The 15604-nt window shown below is 41.2% G+C and overlaps 2 protein-coding genes across 4 annotated transcripts; one reads left to right on the plus strand and one right to left on the minus strand.

Moving 5' to 3' along the window:
• Positions 1-2869: 2869 nt before the first annotated feature.
• On the plus strand, positions 2870-8738 carry LOC147201078 (cytokine-inducible SH2-containing protein-like). Of its 2 annotated transcripts, XM_086116796.1 has the most exons (4): positions 2870-3032; positions 3196-3263; positions 4877-5043; positions 7932-8738. In XM_086116796.1, the coding sequence occupies exons 2-4, from the start codon at positions 3244-3246 to the stop codon at positions 8432-8434; spliced, it is 690 nt and encodes a 229-aa protein (XP_085972922.1). In that variant the 5' UTR covers positions 2870-3032; positions 3196-3243; the 3' UTR covers positions 8435-8738. The 2 variants fall into 2 exon arrangements, with proteins under 2 accessions (XP_085972922.1, XP_085972921.1); XM_086116795.1 differs by having other exon boundaries at positions 2878-3263.
• A 1471-nt stretch (positions 8739-10209) lies between these two features.
• On the minus strand, positions 10210-15557 carry hemk1 (HemK methyltransferase family member 1). 2 transcript variants are annotated; one of them, XM_086116793.1, is made up of 11 exons: positions 15346-15554; positions 14200-14373; positions 14035-14126; positions 13863-13956; positions 13588-13704; positions 13260-13324; positions 13109-13158; positions 12845-12950; positions 11487-11582; positions 11209-11319; positions 10210-11020 (listed from the first exon to the last, which is right to left on the minus strand). In XM_086116793.1, exons 1-11 carry the CDS (start codon positions 15406-15408, stop codon positions 10960-10962), a joined length of 1029 nt encoding a protein of 342 aa, XP_085972919.1. In that variant the 5' UTR covers positions 15409-15554; the 3' UTR covers positions 10210-10959. The 2 variants fall into 2 exon arrangements, with proteins under 2 accessions (XP_085972919.1, XP_085972920.1); XM_086116794.1 differs by lacking the exon at positions 10210-11020 and having other exon boundaries at positions 11212-11319; positions 11446-11582; positions 15346-15557.
• Positions 15558-15604: the final 47 nt, after the last annotated feature.

Raw genomic sequence — 15604 nt, forward strand, 5'->3', positions numbered from 1 at the left:
AACATGCAATCTTCATACAGGGAAGCCGGAGCTGAAATTCCAACCCGGCGCTCTCAATTGCAAGGCAGACGTACTAATCGTTACTAGGTTACGTTGCTCGCTCACAGATAACTTTCTTGAAAGAGGCAACACACAAAAAAAAATACTGTCTGGTGTTTTTCCAGTATGTAAGGTGAACATTCAGTATGTTCACTTTAAATCAGATTTCACCATTTATTTATTTGACACAACAGCAGCTCAACAAAATGCAAGTGGGGTAAGAGGCGAGGTCACTCAGTTCATGCTCAACCTCATGTGGCCTCACGCCCTAGCAGTGAACTGAGGACTCACACGTTCCAAAACAAGTTGCCCTGGGCCTTTTAAACCTCCTCCATTTCCTCGTTGGCGCTCACAACAGCGACAGGTTTTCACAAGTGACGTTGCGTCAAATAGGCTGCCAGTGTTCTTCCACTGAGGGAAATCAACACCCAAGCTGCAGATTGTCTGTGCATGTGTGCACGGGGCATAACCACAGCTACAGGAACAGGGCAAGCAATTGCCCAGGACCCCTAGCTGAGCTAAAGGGGGTCCACGAGGGACAGTTGACATCGGTCCATATTAATTAGGAATTTGCCTTGAAGACGTTTGATGTACTCTGCAGCAAACAATTTGCTTACCGTCATTATTTAGAAACATGAGCCTTAATCAAGTGTATGACTAATGTGGCTGCTTGCTTGGTACTCAACTCATCCAAAAACAACACTCTTGATTAATTGTCTTGTCAAATGTAACCAGTGGGCACAAGCTTGCGTGTCATTAAATAATCGACACTTGTTACAGTTCTATTTGAAGGTTAATTGTTTTAATGTGTCACAGCGGCCAAGGTGACAACATTTCGCTGTAATAAGCTGACATACTTTTGCATAACTGAAACCCTCTGTGTAACTGAGAAGGCATTGTGTATCATAGCGTCCACAGTCACGGTTTCATGAAATAAAATTCACACATATCCAGAAACTTGCTCAACCCACTCATAATACAAGTAGGATAAAGTCTTAACTAAAACGCAACATTTTGCTGGGCGTATTTTAGTAGCTAATGCGACTTTCTTTGCAGTGGCTTTTGTGTATTATCTCATAGTCTACTTCTATCTGCACTGATTTGTCAATCACAGTGAGCGTCACCGATGGCCGAATCCATTTTGTACACGGTGAGTGACGGCTTATTCATTCAAATCATCATGTCAATTTCGTAATGACACAAAAATCTCTTAATTCTTCACAATTTTAAACGTCCACTGAGCGGCAAACAATTGCGAGTGCTTCCAAAGCCAGCGACTGTTGCATTCAGATCGGAGTTCCTCGTGATTCCTTCAAGGTCACAAATGTTTGCCGAGTGATTGCCGAGTGATTGCAAGACGTTTGCCTGTACTTTTCGCAAGGGAATTTTGAACATGTTGAAGGTATCCTGTGTAAAATGCACATGCCATCGAGTGGTGAACTAATGGCATGTCTAGTGGGTATCCGAAGCAGAAAGATGACAGTGAAACATGTTAGCCTCGACGCATGTGATATAGTTAGTGAGTACTACGCCTACGATTATATAAAAAAAAAAAGTAAGTTGATGTGATAGAACATATATCTTTTTTAGCATATTATTGAAATTAATAGTGGTGTTTTCAAACGAACATTGAAAAATCCAACAGTTTCCCTCTAGGAATTTGCATTCGGGTACATTTGAGCTTTAAATACACAATTAATATTAATGCATTGTGGCAGATTATCAAGTGATTTAAGAATACTGCATCAACGTGAAAATGGCAGGAAAGTCACAGGTATCAAAATTTTCCCCTAGGCCAGTGGCCACCACGCAGCTCCGCCCCTGGCCCCATGTCAGCAAAATGTTTCCACATCTCATTCCCTGCCTGTTGTTCCTTAACAAGGTACGGATGAGCTTTTCGAGCACAAGCTACCTTGTACTGTGGCTGAAGAAGAGACACACAGACTCCTGCGTGAAGCCACCTTCATTACAAATAAATGAAAACCCCAAGATTCTGTCCCGATTTCTGATCACGCAATCGTATGAGACTGCTCATATCACTGCACTGCAACGACAAGGGGTCGGAAACCCTCCGCGTAGGGCCCCTTGCTATTGCTGCACTCTGGTGGTGAGATGACTCAGAGAAACAGCCAATATTGGTCCATATCAACGACTGAAAACCTCGTATACGCTGCGATTTTGCTCAAGCCAAGGTCAGCAAGAAAAAAAGGCATCAGCACGGTACTGTAGACTTAATAGCATGGTGTCAGCAATTATTAAAATCTCGTTTCCCATTCCATCCATCCATCCATTATCCGAGCCGCTTATCCTTTTTTTCCCCCACGTGGTTGTGTGTTTATCAGTCTGAAAATATTACCTCCATGGTCCATTTTATCTGGGCCAACGGGGGGTGAAGAAACGCCCCTGCCAGGCACGACTAGTATCTTTAATGTCGAGGCGGTGAATTCCCAGAATGAAGCCCGCACCGGGGGCGGCTCGGCGGGGCGGAGTCAAAGCGCAGGCAAGCTTATTCCTGGAAAGCGTGTAGAGAGAAACCAGCGCTCGATTCCCGGGAGCGCGCGCCGCTTCAGCGAACGCAGAAGCCAGCGGGCGGGCACCGAGAACAAGAGGAGGGGCGCGCACACTGAAATGCGCGCACACTGAAATGCACGCACACTCACGCGCGCGTACATCGGAATAAAAAAAAACACCCAAAGTATAGAAGGATTATTTGCCACGAAGAGTCGCATTTCGGGCTGTACGCTTGTTTTAAAAAAAATTGCGCAAGGAGACTGTGTCGGGGATCGCTTGCGCGCGTGCACGTCGTCCGGAGTCAGTGACGTCAGAGCTGCCAGTGCCGAAAGGCGTTCTCGGAATAGACTTCTAGGAAACAGTCAATTTTAAAAAAGCCAAGACTTTTCGCTGCGCTCCCTTCGCACATTGGAAGCTCCCGATTCTGGCGACAACACAATCCACAAAACGAGGCCGCTAAACCGGACTCTGTTATTTAAAAGGTACCACTTGAACAAACGTCGTATATTTTGGCGATCGACAGTGACGCGCGTTTACCGAAATTGGTTTGGTGAACCAGCGCTTGTTTGTTTTTTATTTCATGTTTTTTCTTACAAGCTTTTTTTTTTTTAAATTAGCTTATCTTTGTCTTTTTTGAACAAAAAGCGAGGAGTGCGTTACTACTGGAATTGGAGTGTGGCTTGAAGAAGTAGTATGATTCTCTGTGTGCCAGGGTGAGTACATCATTTCTTTGTTTGCTTTTTAAGTCAACAACAAAAGACCTCCGTGCGAATCAATGTATTATTAGATCGCTTCAACACACACAGAATTTAATTTAATACAGTAGAATAAGATCGTTATTTATTTATTTATTCATATATATATATATATACACATATATATATATATATATACATATATGAATGTGTGTGCGCTGTATGTATAAATTCACCACTAGAAATTGCATTATAAAGCATATGGATAAAGTGATTCTCATCAGAATCGCAGGAAGTCCATTCTAATTTAAAACCTTAAAGTTATTTAATGATAAATACTGTACAAAACTGTGACTATTTGGTTGTACCCGTGAACAATAGTCTCAGTATTCGTTTTAAAATTGTGCCTCGATGAGGGATTATTTATTTTTCTCGGGATGATACTGTTTTATAGTTGTACTATGACTTTGGATGCGTGCATGATAAACCAACAAACAACTCCACTGGACCCAAATAAGGGTAACTCCTGCATAAAGTAAACATGAGGGAAATTATTTGTTTACGACTTTTTAAAAAAAAATCGATTACGCATGACTTGTTTGGCGGGGAAGGAAGTCTTGCGTCTGTTTATACAATTTAAACCGGTATTTTTAATGTGTTGTGTAAAAATAATTCAGATTTTTTTTTTAAAAAGGACATACCGCAACCTAAATCACACACGGCACTGGCTTGTCGGCGTAAACTGCTATGCGCATTTTTTTGCCCGAAGAATTTATTTCGAACGTGCAAAAAATACAAGTACAGTGTAATATACGCATTTACAGAAATTGATTGACATTTGCCGTGTCTGTAAATCGCTTTCAAACTGGTATCACGGTTTAATCCTAATTCTATGACGTTTTGGGCTGTTGAAACAAAATCTTGAAAACACATTACAGTGTAACTCTGCTGTGAACATTTGTTGTGTTTGTAAATAGCATTTGAACAGATATCTTCACCATTTTCGTCCTATCTTGACCTTTTAGGCCATGCTAAAAGTCCAACTGCACTTTATAGTGACTCTTGGGAGTAAACTCGGCTTTTACCAGTTGTTGTGTTTATAAATAGCTTTCGAACCAGCATTACTTTTTAATCTTTATTATTCTGACATTTTGGCCTATAATAAAAGACAAAATAACATTATGTTGCCACCTGAGTGAAACTGTATTGTATGCTTTTTTTTTGGTAGTATTTAAATTGATATTATCACTGTTTATTCCGAACATACCGAATCCTGTGAATTTTTTTTTTTTTTGCGTTTGGCGGAAGTATTTAATACTTATGACAAATTTTGCTTGTTATGATGTAGTACAGGGCCGTGTTGAAAACTGAATGACAAAAACTGATTCCAGTCAGTTAGCTCTGATGTAAACATTTGTTGCGTTTGCAAACTGCTATTATTACTGCATTAGCCTCATTATGACAAAGTTAAACACATTATGTTGGTTCCTGGGAGTGGCCCATTTGTTGTGTTTGTCACTCGCAGTTACACTGATGTCATTACAGATGCATTCAAAATTTCAACGATGCATGACTCTTTGCTTTTGTTTGTTCACGACTGAACCCTAATAAAGCGATCATGCTATTTTCAGTCCCCGAGGTCTTTTGCCCACTGCTACAACAACTGAGGCCCCCCACAGGGGCATGCGGGCAGGGACGGCTGCGCCAGCGCCTTGCCTCCAGAGCAGCACGTCACTATGGGATCCCACCAAGGATCTGCAGGCCATTGCGAGCAACTTCTGCCACTTAGAAACATCAGGTGTGGTATATGAGCATACACAATACAATACAATACATACATGCTGACACGGTGGACTCTCCCTAGTATTTTTCTCACTAAACTAAAATTAAGTAAAACGACTCATTTGAAGATGCCACAGAGACGTGGAATGGCGAGGGGGTGTTTGAGTTAGTTTCTTTGGGAGTGAATGAGTTAAAAGGTTGTTCACACCTTTGCAACCATGTTATCTCAGATTACAACTCCAAAAGTTTAAATGAATACATAAACACATTCAATAGAGTTGTACATGGTACAGGCCACATTGTTTTTATTTTTATGACAAAAACTTGCCATTTGAACAGGGGTGTGTAGATTTTTTTAAAAATTCACCACATGTGTAAGTGAACAGGGCATGTGCTTGGTAAAATGTATGGGGGGCAGGGGTGCTCGGTTTACGATGGTCCCATTATACATTACAACATTTTGAGGTTATGAACAGCGCGCAATCATCTCGTTTGTTCAGCAGCGTAAAAAGGATACATTGCCATGTGGAAGGGCACGCTCAGTTATAAGATAAGATAAGATAAGAACACCTTTATTAGTCTCGCAATGGAGAAATTCCCAATTCACAGCAGCAAAGTTATGAAAGGAAGAAGTAGAACAACAAAATATAGGAGCTGCTGGAAAGGCAGCCACTCTCGCGGCGCCATTTTGAAGTCAAAATAACAAAAATAACACAACACAACACATAGGACACAGACAGTCGTGCAATCTTCACCACTTTTCTGCATACACTTTGTTGTCTGAAGCAGTTCTAGATGAAAGAGGAGAGGATCAAAGTGTCCTTTCACCAGTGGATCAGAGACGTCATGCTGAAAATGTGCACACGTCTGCTACAAGCTAAGTTTTGAATGCAAACACGAAGCTGTAGCGTCCATTGACGAAAAGAGATGAGTTCACTTCTCCTGTCCCACGTAATCCGCTTCAAACTCCAAGCTGCGACTCCCAGTTCCACATCCGCATCGGCGCTCCGCGCTAACGCTCCTTTCTTCTCATCGTCGGCTCCTCAAGCCTTACATCCATCCAGCCGCAGACCGTTCAACAGCACCGATCTCTCCGCTGAACAAAGCGGGGCTGTGAAAAATGCTGCCCATTCCAGGCGCAAGACACAAGCGCCCCGGACTGTCCAGCAACGACAGTCAAATGGCGCCGACATTCCTCCCAGTCAAAAACAGTGCTGGTATACCCATGCTGCCGAGAAGGCGCAACCACCGAGCACAGAGTCTCCTCCTTGATGAATGTCGTGGCCAAAAAATGCTGAAAAAAGTCCACATCAGGTCCACACGACGTAAACAACACAAAGTGACAAAACAAACACAAAACAACAAAAAAAAGCAAGGCTCATGAGAGCACTTGCTGACGGCTGCCAACTCGGGCGCCATCTTGACTTCTCATCACTGTGTTCACAGTTTTTCATTTGATTGTTTTACATTCATGGACTAAATGTATTTTTCATCTCGACTGTTACTGTGATGTGGTTCCGATTTAAGTGCAAATTAGGGTTATGCAGTAGGAATTGAACTCTGTTGGAAAGAAAAAAGCCCCTGTATTTGCGTTACGTAATTGATATGTCATCGCCTGCATTGTTCGTACAGGACTGAGTAACGATAAGTTACATTTGTGTTCAGTCGCCAGCGTCACACCTTTTCCTCTTTGCGGTTAGCGGTGTCGTTTGTGATGGCTTTACATAATCTAAAGACAAATAAGAACACATTTATGGACTTGGATTTGGGCTGTCCAATTTGTTTTTGTGGCAGAGGGCGCATTGCAACTAAAGTTGCCCTCGGTTATACAGTAACTGCGAAATCATAAATGTATAAACTTTGTCACGACTGCCCGTGCTTTTGTTTCAGAACAAATCTGACCGACAGAATAATGGAAAACATATTTAGAAATCAGATGTCAAAAACAAACAAACAAACAAAAAAATCATGTTATAAGTTTCTTAAGCAGAGAGGTCTTCTACGGTACACATCAGAACACGCCATTTTGTCTATCAATAACTGAAGATAACGCAGTAGTAAAAGCATAACAACAGTCGATATTTCAAATATCGACTGCGATTAATTGTATGAAAAACACTTCTAGGCCATCAATAACAAACAAATGAAATATACAATAAGTAGAGCGGTAATTGAGTGTGCTTTCTTGTGCCGCCGTATTCTTATGTGCTGCGCATAGTTCATTGTGTCTGGTTCATATCCCCAAAACCTCATGATTACAGTAAATATTGTTCTGAAAAACACTTGCAGGCCAGAAATTTCGAACCAATTTAAAAAAAGAAAAAAGAAAAAAAAGGGAGTACAAAGGTATCTGTGCTGCGTGACAACGTATTTTTTTCACTACCGCTCAAAGCAGTTCATTGTGTGTAACCTAAAAAGGTCATTTTAACAGTCGATATTTGGATGAAAATGCTTGAAGGCAGTAAATAAAATGCAAATCAAATGCATTAGCAGTGATTATCCGGTGCTAACTTCTTGGTTGGTGTGCTTTCTCGTGCCGCGTCAAGACGTGTTCTCACGCCTCTGCTCTAGCTAGAATTCGTCACACTCCATATTTGACTGTGACAACTATATGAAAAATACATCTATGTCACAAATATAAAAGAAACAAATGAAAACTCAAAAGCGCAAGAGTCTTGTGTTGCGTGACAACAAATTCCGAGGCTGGACACGATTCATAACCTCAAAAATTGTTGTGACCATCTAAACCAAGCCCTCTTGGCATTATTTCCAGATCTTGGGTTTGACAATTGTTCTTTAGTCGTATCACATGACAATGATTTCAACTTTTGAGGCATATTTTTGGGTCGAGGACTTGTCTTGAGATGTGCTAAGCGATGTGCTAACATGGCGGTATGTGTGTAGGGTGGTACTGGGGAGCTATAAGTGCGGCCCAGGCGCACGGTGCACTTCAAGAGGCCTCTGAGGGGGCTTTTCTGGTACGAGACAGCAGCCACCCTTTGTACATGCTCACCCTCTCCGTCAAGACGGCCCGCGGTCCCACCAGCATACGCATCCAGTACAGCTGTACCCGCTTCTTGCTGGACTGCAGCTCGCCGGCTCGGCCCAGCTTGTCGTCTTTCCCCAACGTGCCCAGCCTGGTCCAGCACTACATGGGACCGGAGAGGAGCGCGGCAGACGAGGAGGGGGGCACGGCGGCCAAAAAGGCTACTTCCAAAGTGACAATCCAGGAGTCCTCGGCGTCTGTGGTGCTAAAATTAAGGCGGCCCGTGTACAAGCCGCAGAGCCTGCCCTCCCTGCAGCACCTTACCCGCCTGGTCATCAACAGGCATTCGGAGCGCCATGACCAGCTACCACTCCCAAGGCCTCTGCTGCGTTTCTTACAGGAATACCCTTTCAAGGTATGAGGCTTATCTCAACTGCAAAGGGGGACAAACACACAAACTGTTCCTTTTATCCCCCCGCCCCCACATGGAAATGACATTTGCTGCTTCAGAACTTTGGACACAGGGTCATTATTATATTTTTTAAAAACGTGTATAAATTGAGTTGATATCAGCGCGCACGAGTGCGTGTGCGCAAGCGCGCGCGCGTGTGTGTGTGAGCGGGTATATCATTTGGACTGGATTGCATGAGATGTACATACACTGATTCCATTTACATACCTTTGCCGTTTTATTTTTTTCAGTAAAACCCTTTTTCTACCTTTTACATGTGCAATGTGTCGTTGTTTTTTTGACCATTACCTTATTCAACCACTTCAGTCTGATTCCAAAAACTTAAGTGGTTATAATAAATAAATAAATGTAGTTACAGTTTTTCAATAACAAACAGTATATACTGGTTTTGGGGGGGAAAAAAAAACAAGTGACCACTACTCTGTATATTAAACAAACGAAACAAAAAGATGACTTCAAAATCAAGGATGGACTTGCGGGCCAATGATGCTTGCTACGCTTCATCGCAATCATATACATTCGACCAGCGATTGAAAAAATGTGGTTACAGTACCACTCGTGGGCGCGGGCTTCCTTAGTCGTACGGGGGGAGTGACAAACAAACAAACACAGTTTAGTTGTATTTTACTACAAAAGATTTGCGCACAACTTCTCAGAATTGTGTTTTTTTTATACCCCCCCAGGTATAATTTTTATTAAAACTCTTAAATCATCATACAAGCCTTTTTTTCTTCCTATATTTCAGCAACTCGTTAATGTTCAGACTGTGCAAAATGTTATGCTATCTTTCCATAACCTCAAATACTTACGTTTTTGGAATAAAACGTCTGTCTCGTTATTCATGAACTAGACCTAATATGCTACTGTTATCAATTTAATCATGTTGGTGGTACTTGGAGAGCCAAGTATTTTTTTAGATGGTTCTTGGAGTAAAAATATGACAACTACTCATGCACATTGGCAGAAAACGACAAACAATTCAGTTTATTTGTATATTAGTGACACTTCGGTGGCCGGGCATTTGAATAATAATAATGTTGTAGGAGTTTCCAAATTTTTTCCAGAGCTGTATACATATACGATTTGTGGGTTAAATGTTTTGGGTGCAATGTGAAAACTTTCCCCTGAGGTTTTCATTTGTTTTTAGAATCACATATTATATGCACGACTGTTCAAAAGTTTGAGGTCGTCCGGAAACCACTTGTTTTTGAAAGAAAATCATAATTTACATTCGCTGGCAGAATTTGTGAAATATGGGCAATTCTTCGGAAAATATGTCTAATGACTAAATGGGGACCATCTAATTGGTATTATTTGTTTAATGATCATGCTATTTGGAAATACCTTCTAATTTCATTTGAATTCTCCTCCCCTAAAAAATGTTTTTCTTGATCACTCATTGACACATTCTGCAGATATATGTCAACTCACGGGCACAACTGTATATACACTACAATTCAAAACCTCATTTGAAAATGTCGGACTTATATAATTTGAAGTAGAATAATGCTTTTTTTCCCCAATGAAGATAACATTAAATTAATCATCAATAAAATGCGGACATTGTTGATGTGTGCTCAAAAAATGTTTTGTTTTTTTAAATAAGAACATTTCTATGTGATCCCCAAACATTTAAATGGCAGTGTATACATTGTATATGAAGTGGTCTGATTGACCCCAGCCATAGATCAGTCGTGTATGTATAAATATCAGATTCCTCAGTCTGAAATTAAAGCTTTTATTTTCAAATATTGTTCCGCATATATATTCGCACGCACGAGGGCTTTTCTCCCGAGGCGATGGTCCTTTGTTTGTGCTAAAATGAATTACACTAAAACTACTTGACTGATTTCTAGGAAATGTTACATGTCAATCCTTCCCCTTTGATATTCAGTGAAACAAGGAGGACGATGACAATTTTGGTGTTGTTCCAAATGAGGATTGTTTTGGCCTTGGCGACGTACGGGAAATGTTTCAGCCATTCGATCAGCTCAGGAATAAAAAGAGACCATGAAGCCTGTGAGCTTCGAGTGTGCGCGAGATTGCACGAGGCAGTAATGGCCACATTGTGCTCGCATGTGTGCGTGCGCGCGCTCCTGCATCTGAGTCAGTGAGTGGACGGGCAAAGGGGAGGACCATTCATCAGGCGATTCACAGAACTACAAAATGCTTCCAGGGAGGAGGGTACGATTTCTGAGAGAGAGGCTTCTAAGAAAAGCCTTGGTAATTACCTTCTGCTTTGAGCCGCTCTTGTGCCATCGCACACACATTTTTCTGTGGCATGGGACGCACGCAGATTAAAAAGCGCAGTAGTGGGTTGATTTGGATGATTCCTGCTGGAAATAATACCAGAGAATATTGAGCGATTAAAGCCGGCGCGTGTTTTCCAGCTCGGGAGTGGAGGGGGAAGGGGGGCTGGTCAGCAAGGGCTCCGGTGACCTGGCCTAAAGCCAACATAATAGGATCTCGCTTTCTCAACCCAAGTGCAGCTTGCGGTCGTTGGACTTGTCTTTACGAAGGATGCAAAACCTAGGCCTGGGAAACACAAACAAATCAAAGTCATCCTTTGCGAATTTGAACATCGGATGGGAAGGCAGCGCAGAGCATTACGTGCACTTCGTGTCTAATTTGGAAATAAAGTTACGATTGTCCGTGCGGTGGAAATCTAATGCACAGTCATGGGTCTACTCTATCGCATTCAGCATTGCGCTCTGCAGACGGACCTGCTGGTGATGTCGTGACGTGTCTCTGCCAAACGCAGCCACTCTACGTTGACCTCCAGCCAGTCCTGAATGAGCTGAGGGTGTCTGGGGTCCACCTCCAAGTAAACGCAGCTGTTGTTTATGCGGCAACAGAGCACAGGATTGATTGAAATGCAATTACAATAGCACAAGATTATCACAAGCAGCTTTTGTGTGGAGCACATGACTTATTAAAAAGGCTCAGGGGCAAAACCATACTTGGGTTGTTAGGGGGTGGGGGAATTACATCTGGGCATTACCCATCATCCGACAGAATCTGTGGAGCCAGGGTTAAAATCTCGCGGATCACTTTCAAGCCGTCTTTTCCCCCGTCCAAAGCGGCGTGGTCCTCAAACCTGCCAACATATATAAAAGAACATTTCTGTCAATGGACATCTAATGTTTTTAAAAATAATAATTTTATATGATGTACACAGCACTGTTCAGAAGTACTGGACCCCATGTCATCAAATAATGGATGGCTGGATGGATGATTTGTCCAAAACATGTCTAAAAGACTGGCAAAAGCAAGAGGGCTGAGCTAATCATGCTAGTTTTCAGCTAAAGATAAAGAGGCACACTAATTTACCACAGTTTATTTACCTATGTCTCCTTGTTATGTCCTGGGAGTGAAATAAATTCTCTCTTTTATTTATTTATTTGGTTCTATTTATGGTTTTTAATTTTTTTTTTAATGTGCTAACATGTGACTAAATAGCTTGAAAGGAAATCAGCGAAGGGTGCATAGTGACATTGTGTATGTTTCACATTTTTGCATACCCTAGAGATTGTGTCCAAATTTTAGCACGAGCTTTTCTGTGAAGAATTTATGAGTACCCTGAAAAACACTCCAAAAATGTTAGTGATAATATCTAATGGTAGAGAGTGTCAGTACCTGTGCTAACATGTTAAAGCTAGAGCCAAGTCAAGCAACCAGCTGAGCGATTCTCAGTGTGGTCCAAGTACCACCCAATGAAAGAATGACTTAAATGTAAAGGACTACAGCTTTTTTTTTTACTCCACTATAGTTCCGTTCAGTTGTATTTAACATTTTAAGGACAAAACATTTGTTTTCAAACATTTACATGCAATAGTTTTTAATTTTCCTACATTTAAGCACAGCGCTCATGTTGAAACTGTGCTCAATGTTACAGTGGCTATACTTTGAAGGAATAAAAGATCTGCTTGATTTTTGATGAACATTTGAGTTTACTACTGCACTGTATTTCAATGTTGGTCATCAGAGTGGTTGTTGGAAAACCAACTACCGTACTTTTTTGAGGTAGTACTTTGTGTCTAAAGTTTGAGAACCACTGGTCTAGATCAATCAGGAGGACCTAAATTGTCATAAGAGCTCTGGCATAGCATGTCCTCCAAAGTTAAACGATACTTAAATTGACAATTCATTTTGTTTTGATTTCATCTATAAACCATTTCTGTTTCGCCATAAATGCACTACTTTGCTATTTTTAAATATCATGTGTCCTTCTCGATTTAACCATCTTGGAAATACAATCCTAATAATGAATGCACAGCTGTATTGGACTGTTTTTAGATGGGAAACGTTCAAAAGTCAGCATATAGCTCTACTCAGGAAGTTTCGATCTTGGTTCGTTACCTCAAAATTTCTGGTTCCAGTGAAGGCATATCTTCTGAGAAGAGATAGGGAGGGTTACTGACCAACACGGCGACATTGCTGCACAGATTCAACACCGTCTCGGCATCTGGCAAAGACATCAGACAAACAATGAATTTATCAACATTTATTTTTTTCTTTCGTGTATGTGTGTGTGCGTGTGTGTGTGTGTGTATATGTGTGTGTGTGTGTGCGTGCGTGCGTGTGTGTTTACAATAAATACAGTGTTGATCACCATTCGGTTACCTTTTGTGACATCTACGTGATAAACCTTGAGTCTGTCTTGAAGTCCTAACCTGTCAAAATAATTGGAATTAACATACTGGATGTTAAAACACACACACACGCACGCGCACACGCACACGCACAAATTTTAATGACAGAAATTACAAGTTACCTTAATGCATTTTCTCTTGTCAACTCTACAGCCTCCACACTTTGGTCCAGTGCAATGGCTTTAAGCTACAGTGGAAACCACAATTATTGTTCATTAGGGATGATGAACTGTTTGGAATTTTATTAAACTATTTTTTTCACATTATTATTATTAATGATAATTTTGCTTAGTTTTATAATGATGTCATTTAGCTACATCAGGGGGCAAAGTGGCTAAATAATTGATTATAAGATAAATATTACTATAAATAGTTAACATGGATGAGAATACAAATAGTGTGACACAGTAAATGAATGCCTTACAGTCAATAAATGAGTGAAACGCTAACCTGAGGTAGATGCTTCAGCAGGCTCAGAGAAATGGCACCGGAGCCACATCCCACCTCCAAACATAGAGGTGAGCCGGTCTTCCTCTGCAGATCAGTTAGGACCAATTCTACCAATTCCTGCACCAACACACACACACACACACGCACACACGCACGCACACACACACACGCACAATCACACACTCACACACACACACACACATGGCTATAATGTAATGAAAGCCGAGCCAAAGTCGATTAATCAATGACAGCAATGCTTCAGAGTTCCCTCAAACCTCAGTTTCAGGTCGTGGGATGAACACGGGAGGCTTCATCTTCAGCGTCACATCTCTGAAGTCCCACTCCTCGATCACATACTGCACAGGCATCCTGAAACATTCACACACATCACTGTAAGTCACTACATATGGATATAAAATACATCTAATGTCAGTATAGACTCCAAACCTGGCGAGGCGTTTTTTGCAGAGCTTCCATATTCGCTGCGTTTCCTCTTGTGTGAGAAATGCAGACATCTTCACCTGCTTGACACCTTCTATCTGACAGTTATAGAAGGACAACTGAGTCACATACGGTCAGCGAATATATCATCGAGGACAAGCCGCAACTCACAGTTTTAGCCCCGAGCACATGGGCGATGATGTACTGGCTGGAGAGGTCGGGTTCAGTCAGACCGTTCAACTCAAAACGTTTCCTCCAAATATCTACTGCTTGCCGCGCATTTATTATGTCTGAGGGCAAGGCCTGAGAACTGCATGGACGCACCACACAGGGGCCCAAATATTCCTAAAACATTAGATTTAAAAATATTGAACAAGGTGACAACCATTATTCCTGCAAACATCAGCATGACAATTATAATAATAATGGTGCAAAATTGTTCTGACGTATATGTGATATTTGAATGCGCATTGACCCAAGCGGTCTTTAATCAGCTGCCGCAACGTATTTGTAAGATGTGATACAATACATACTGTATATATACATGTATATGACTTCAAAATGGCGCCGCGTGAGTGGCTGCCTTTCCAGCAGCTCCTATATTTTGTTGTTCTACTTTTTCCTTTCATAACTTTGCTGCTGTGAATCGGGAATTTCTCCATTGCGAGACTAATAAAGGTTTTCTTATCTTATCTTATATATATATATATAGAGAGAGAGAGAGAGAGAGAATATATATATATATATATATATATATATATATATATATATATGTATATACACATACCCACACACACACACAGTGAGCCAAAAGTAGATAACCACTTTAAAAGAAGACGAAGGAAAAGAAAGAAGGAAGGACGGCCATGGAAGAAAGAAAACAATGATGTGTAATTGTAAAGTAAGGACAGAAGGAAAGAAACATGGAAGGATGGAAAAAGAGGAAGATAGGAGGCAATCCCTCTCGAATGAATGAAGGGTCTCACTACCACTTTTGTGGTCTTCACCAGGTCAACACACACACGATCCAAAACCCGGTCTTGAAACCCAAATGCTGGCTTTGAAATCATGATTTGAAACCCCAACTACAAATCTTACACTTTGCTAGAATCCCTATTTTTTGGAACTTAACTTTGGAATTTTTGTTTAAACCTTCCATGAAACGCTATTTTTGGAGCTTCAATTCTGGCTTGATTCTACTATACCTTACAAGATTAATATTTTAAACGTTTACGAAATCAAACTGTGTTTGATAAATGCTTGAAGCGTACCATGTATTTCATAATGTAGTTTTATTTTTCTCAATGACCCACTTACCTTCAACCCCGCACTTCTCCCAACTAAACAAATGTATCCTCTGATCACTGACTTGCTCCACATGTTTCATCCCACTTAGGGTCTTGTTGGGTTGAACAGAGAACATTCAGTTACGTTAACGATTTTTTAACCACCTGGTGTGTCGTTTATTTGACATTCACATTGTTTGCGGTGATTGTTATCTATGTGCATGGCGCAGTAGCAAAATTCCTGATGTTCTTATGTGACGTCACTCGCTTATATGCACAAAAGGTTGCGC

The sequence above is a fragment of the Hippocampus guttulatus genome, chromosome 8 (genome assembly GCF_054856545.1).
Source record: "Hippocampus guttulatus isolate MCC_2025c chromosome 8, RoL_Hgut_1.0, whole genome shotgun sequence".
NCBI classification, from domain to species: domain Eukaryota; kingdom Metazoa; phylum Chordata; class Actinopteri; order Syngnathiformes; family Syngnathidae; genus Hippocampus; species Hippocampus guttulatus.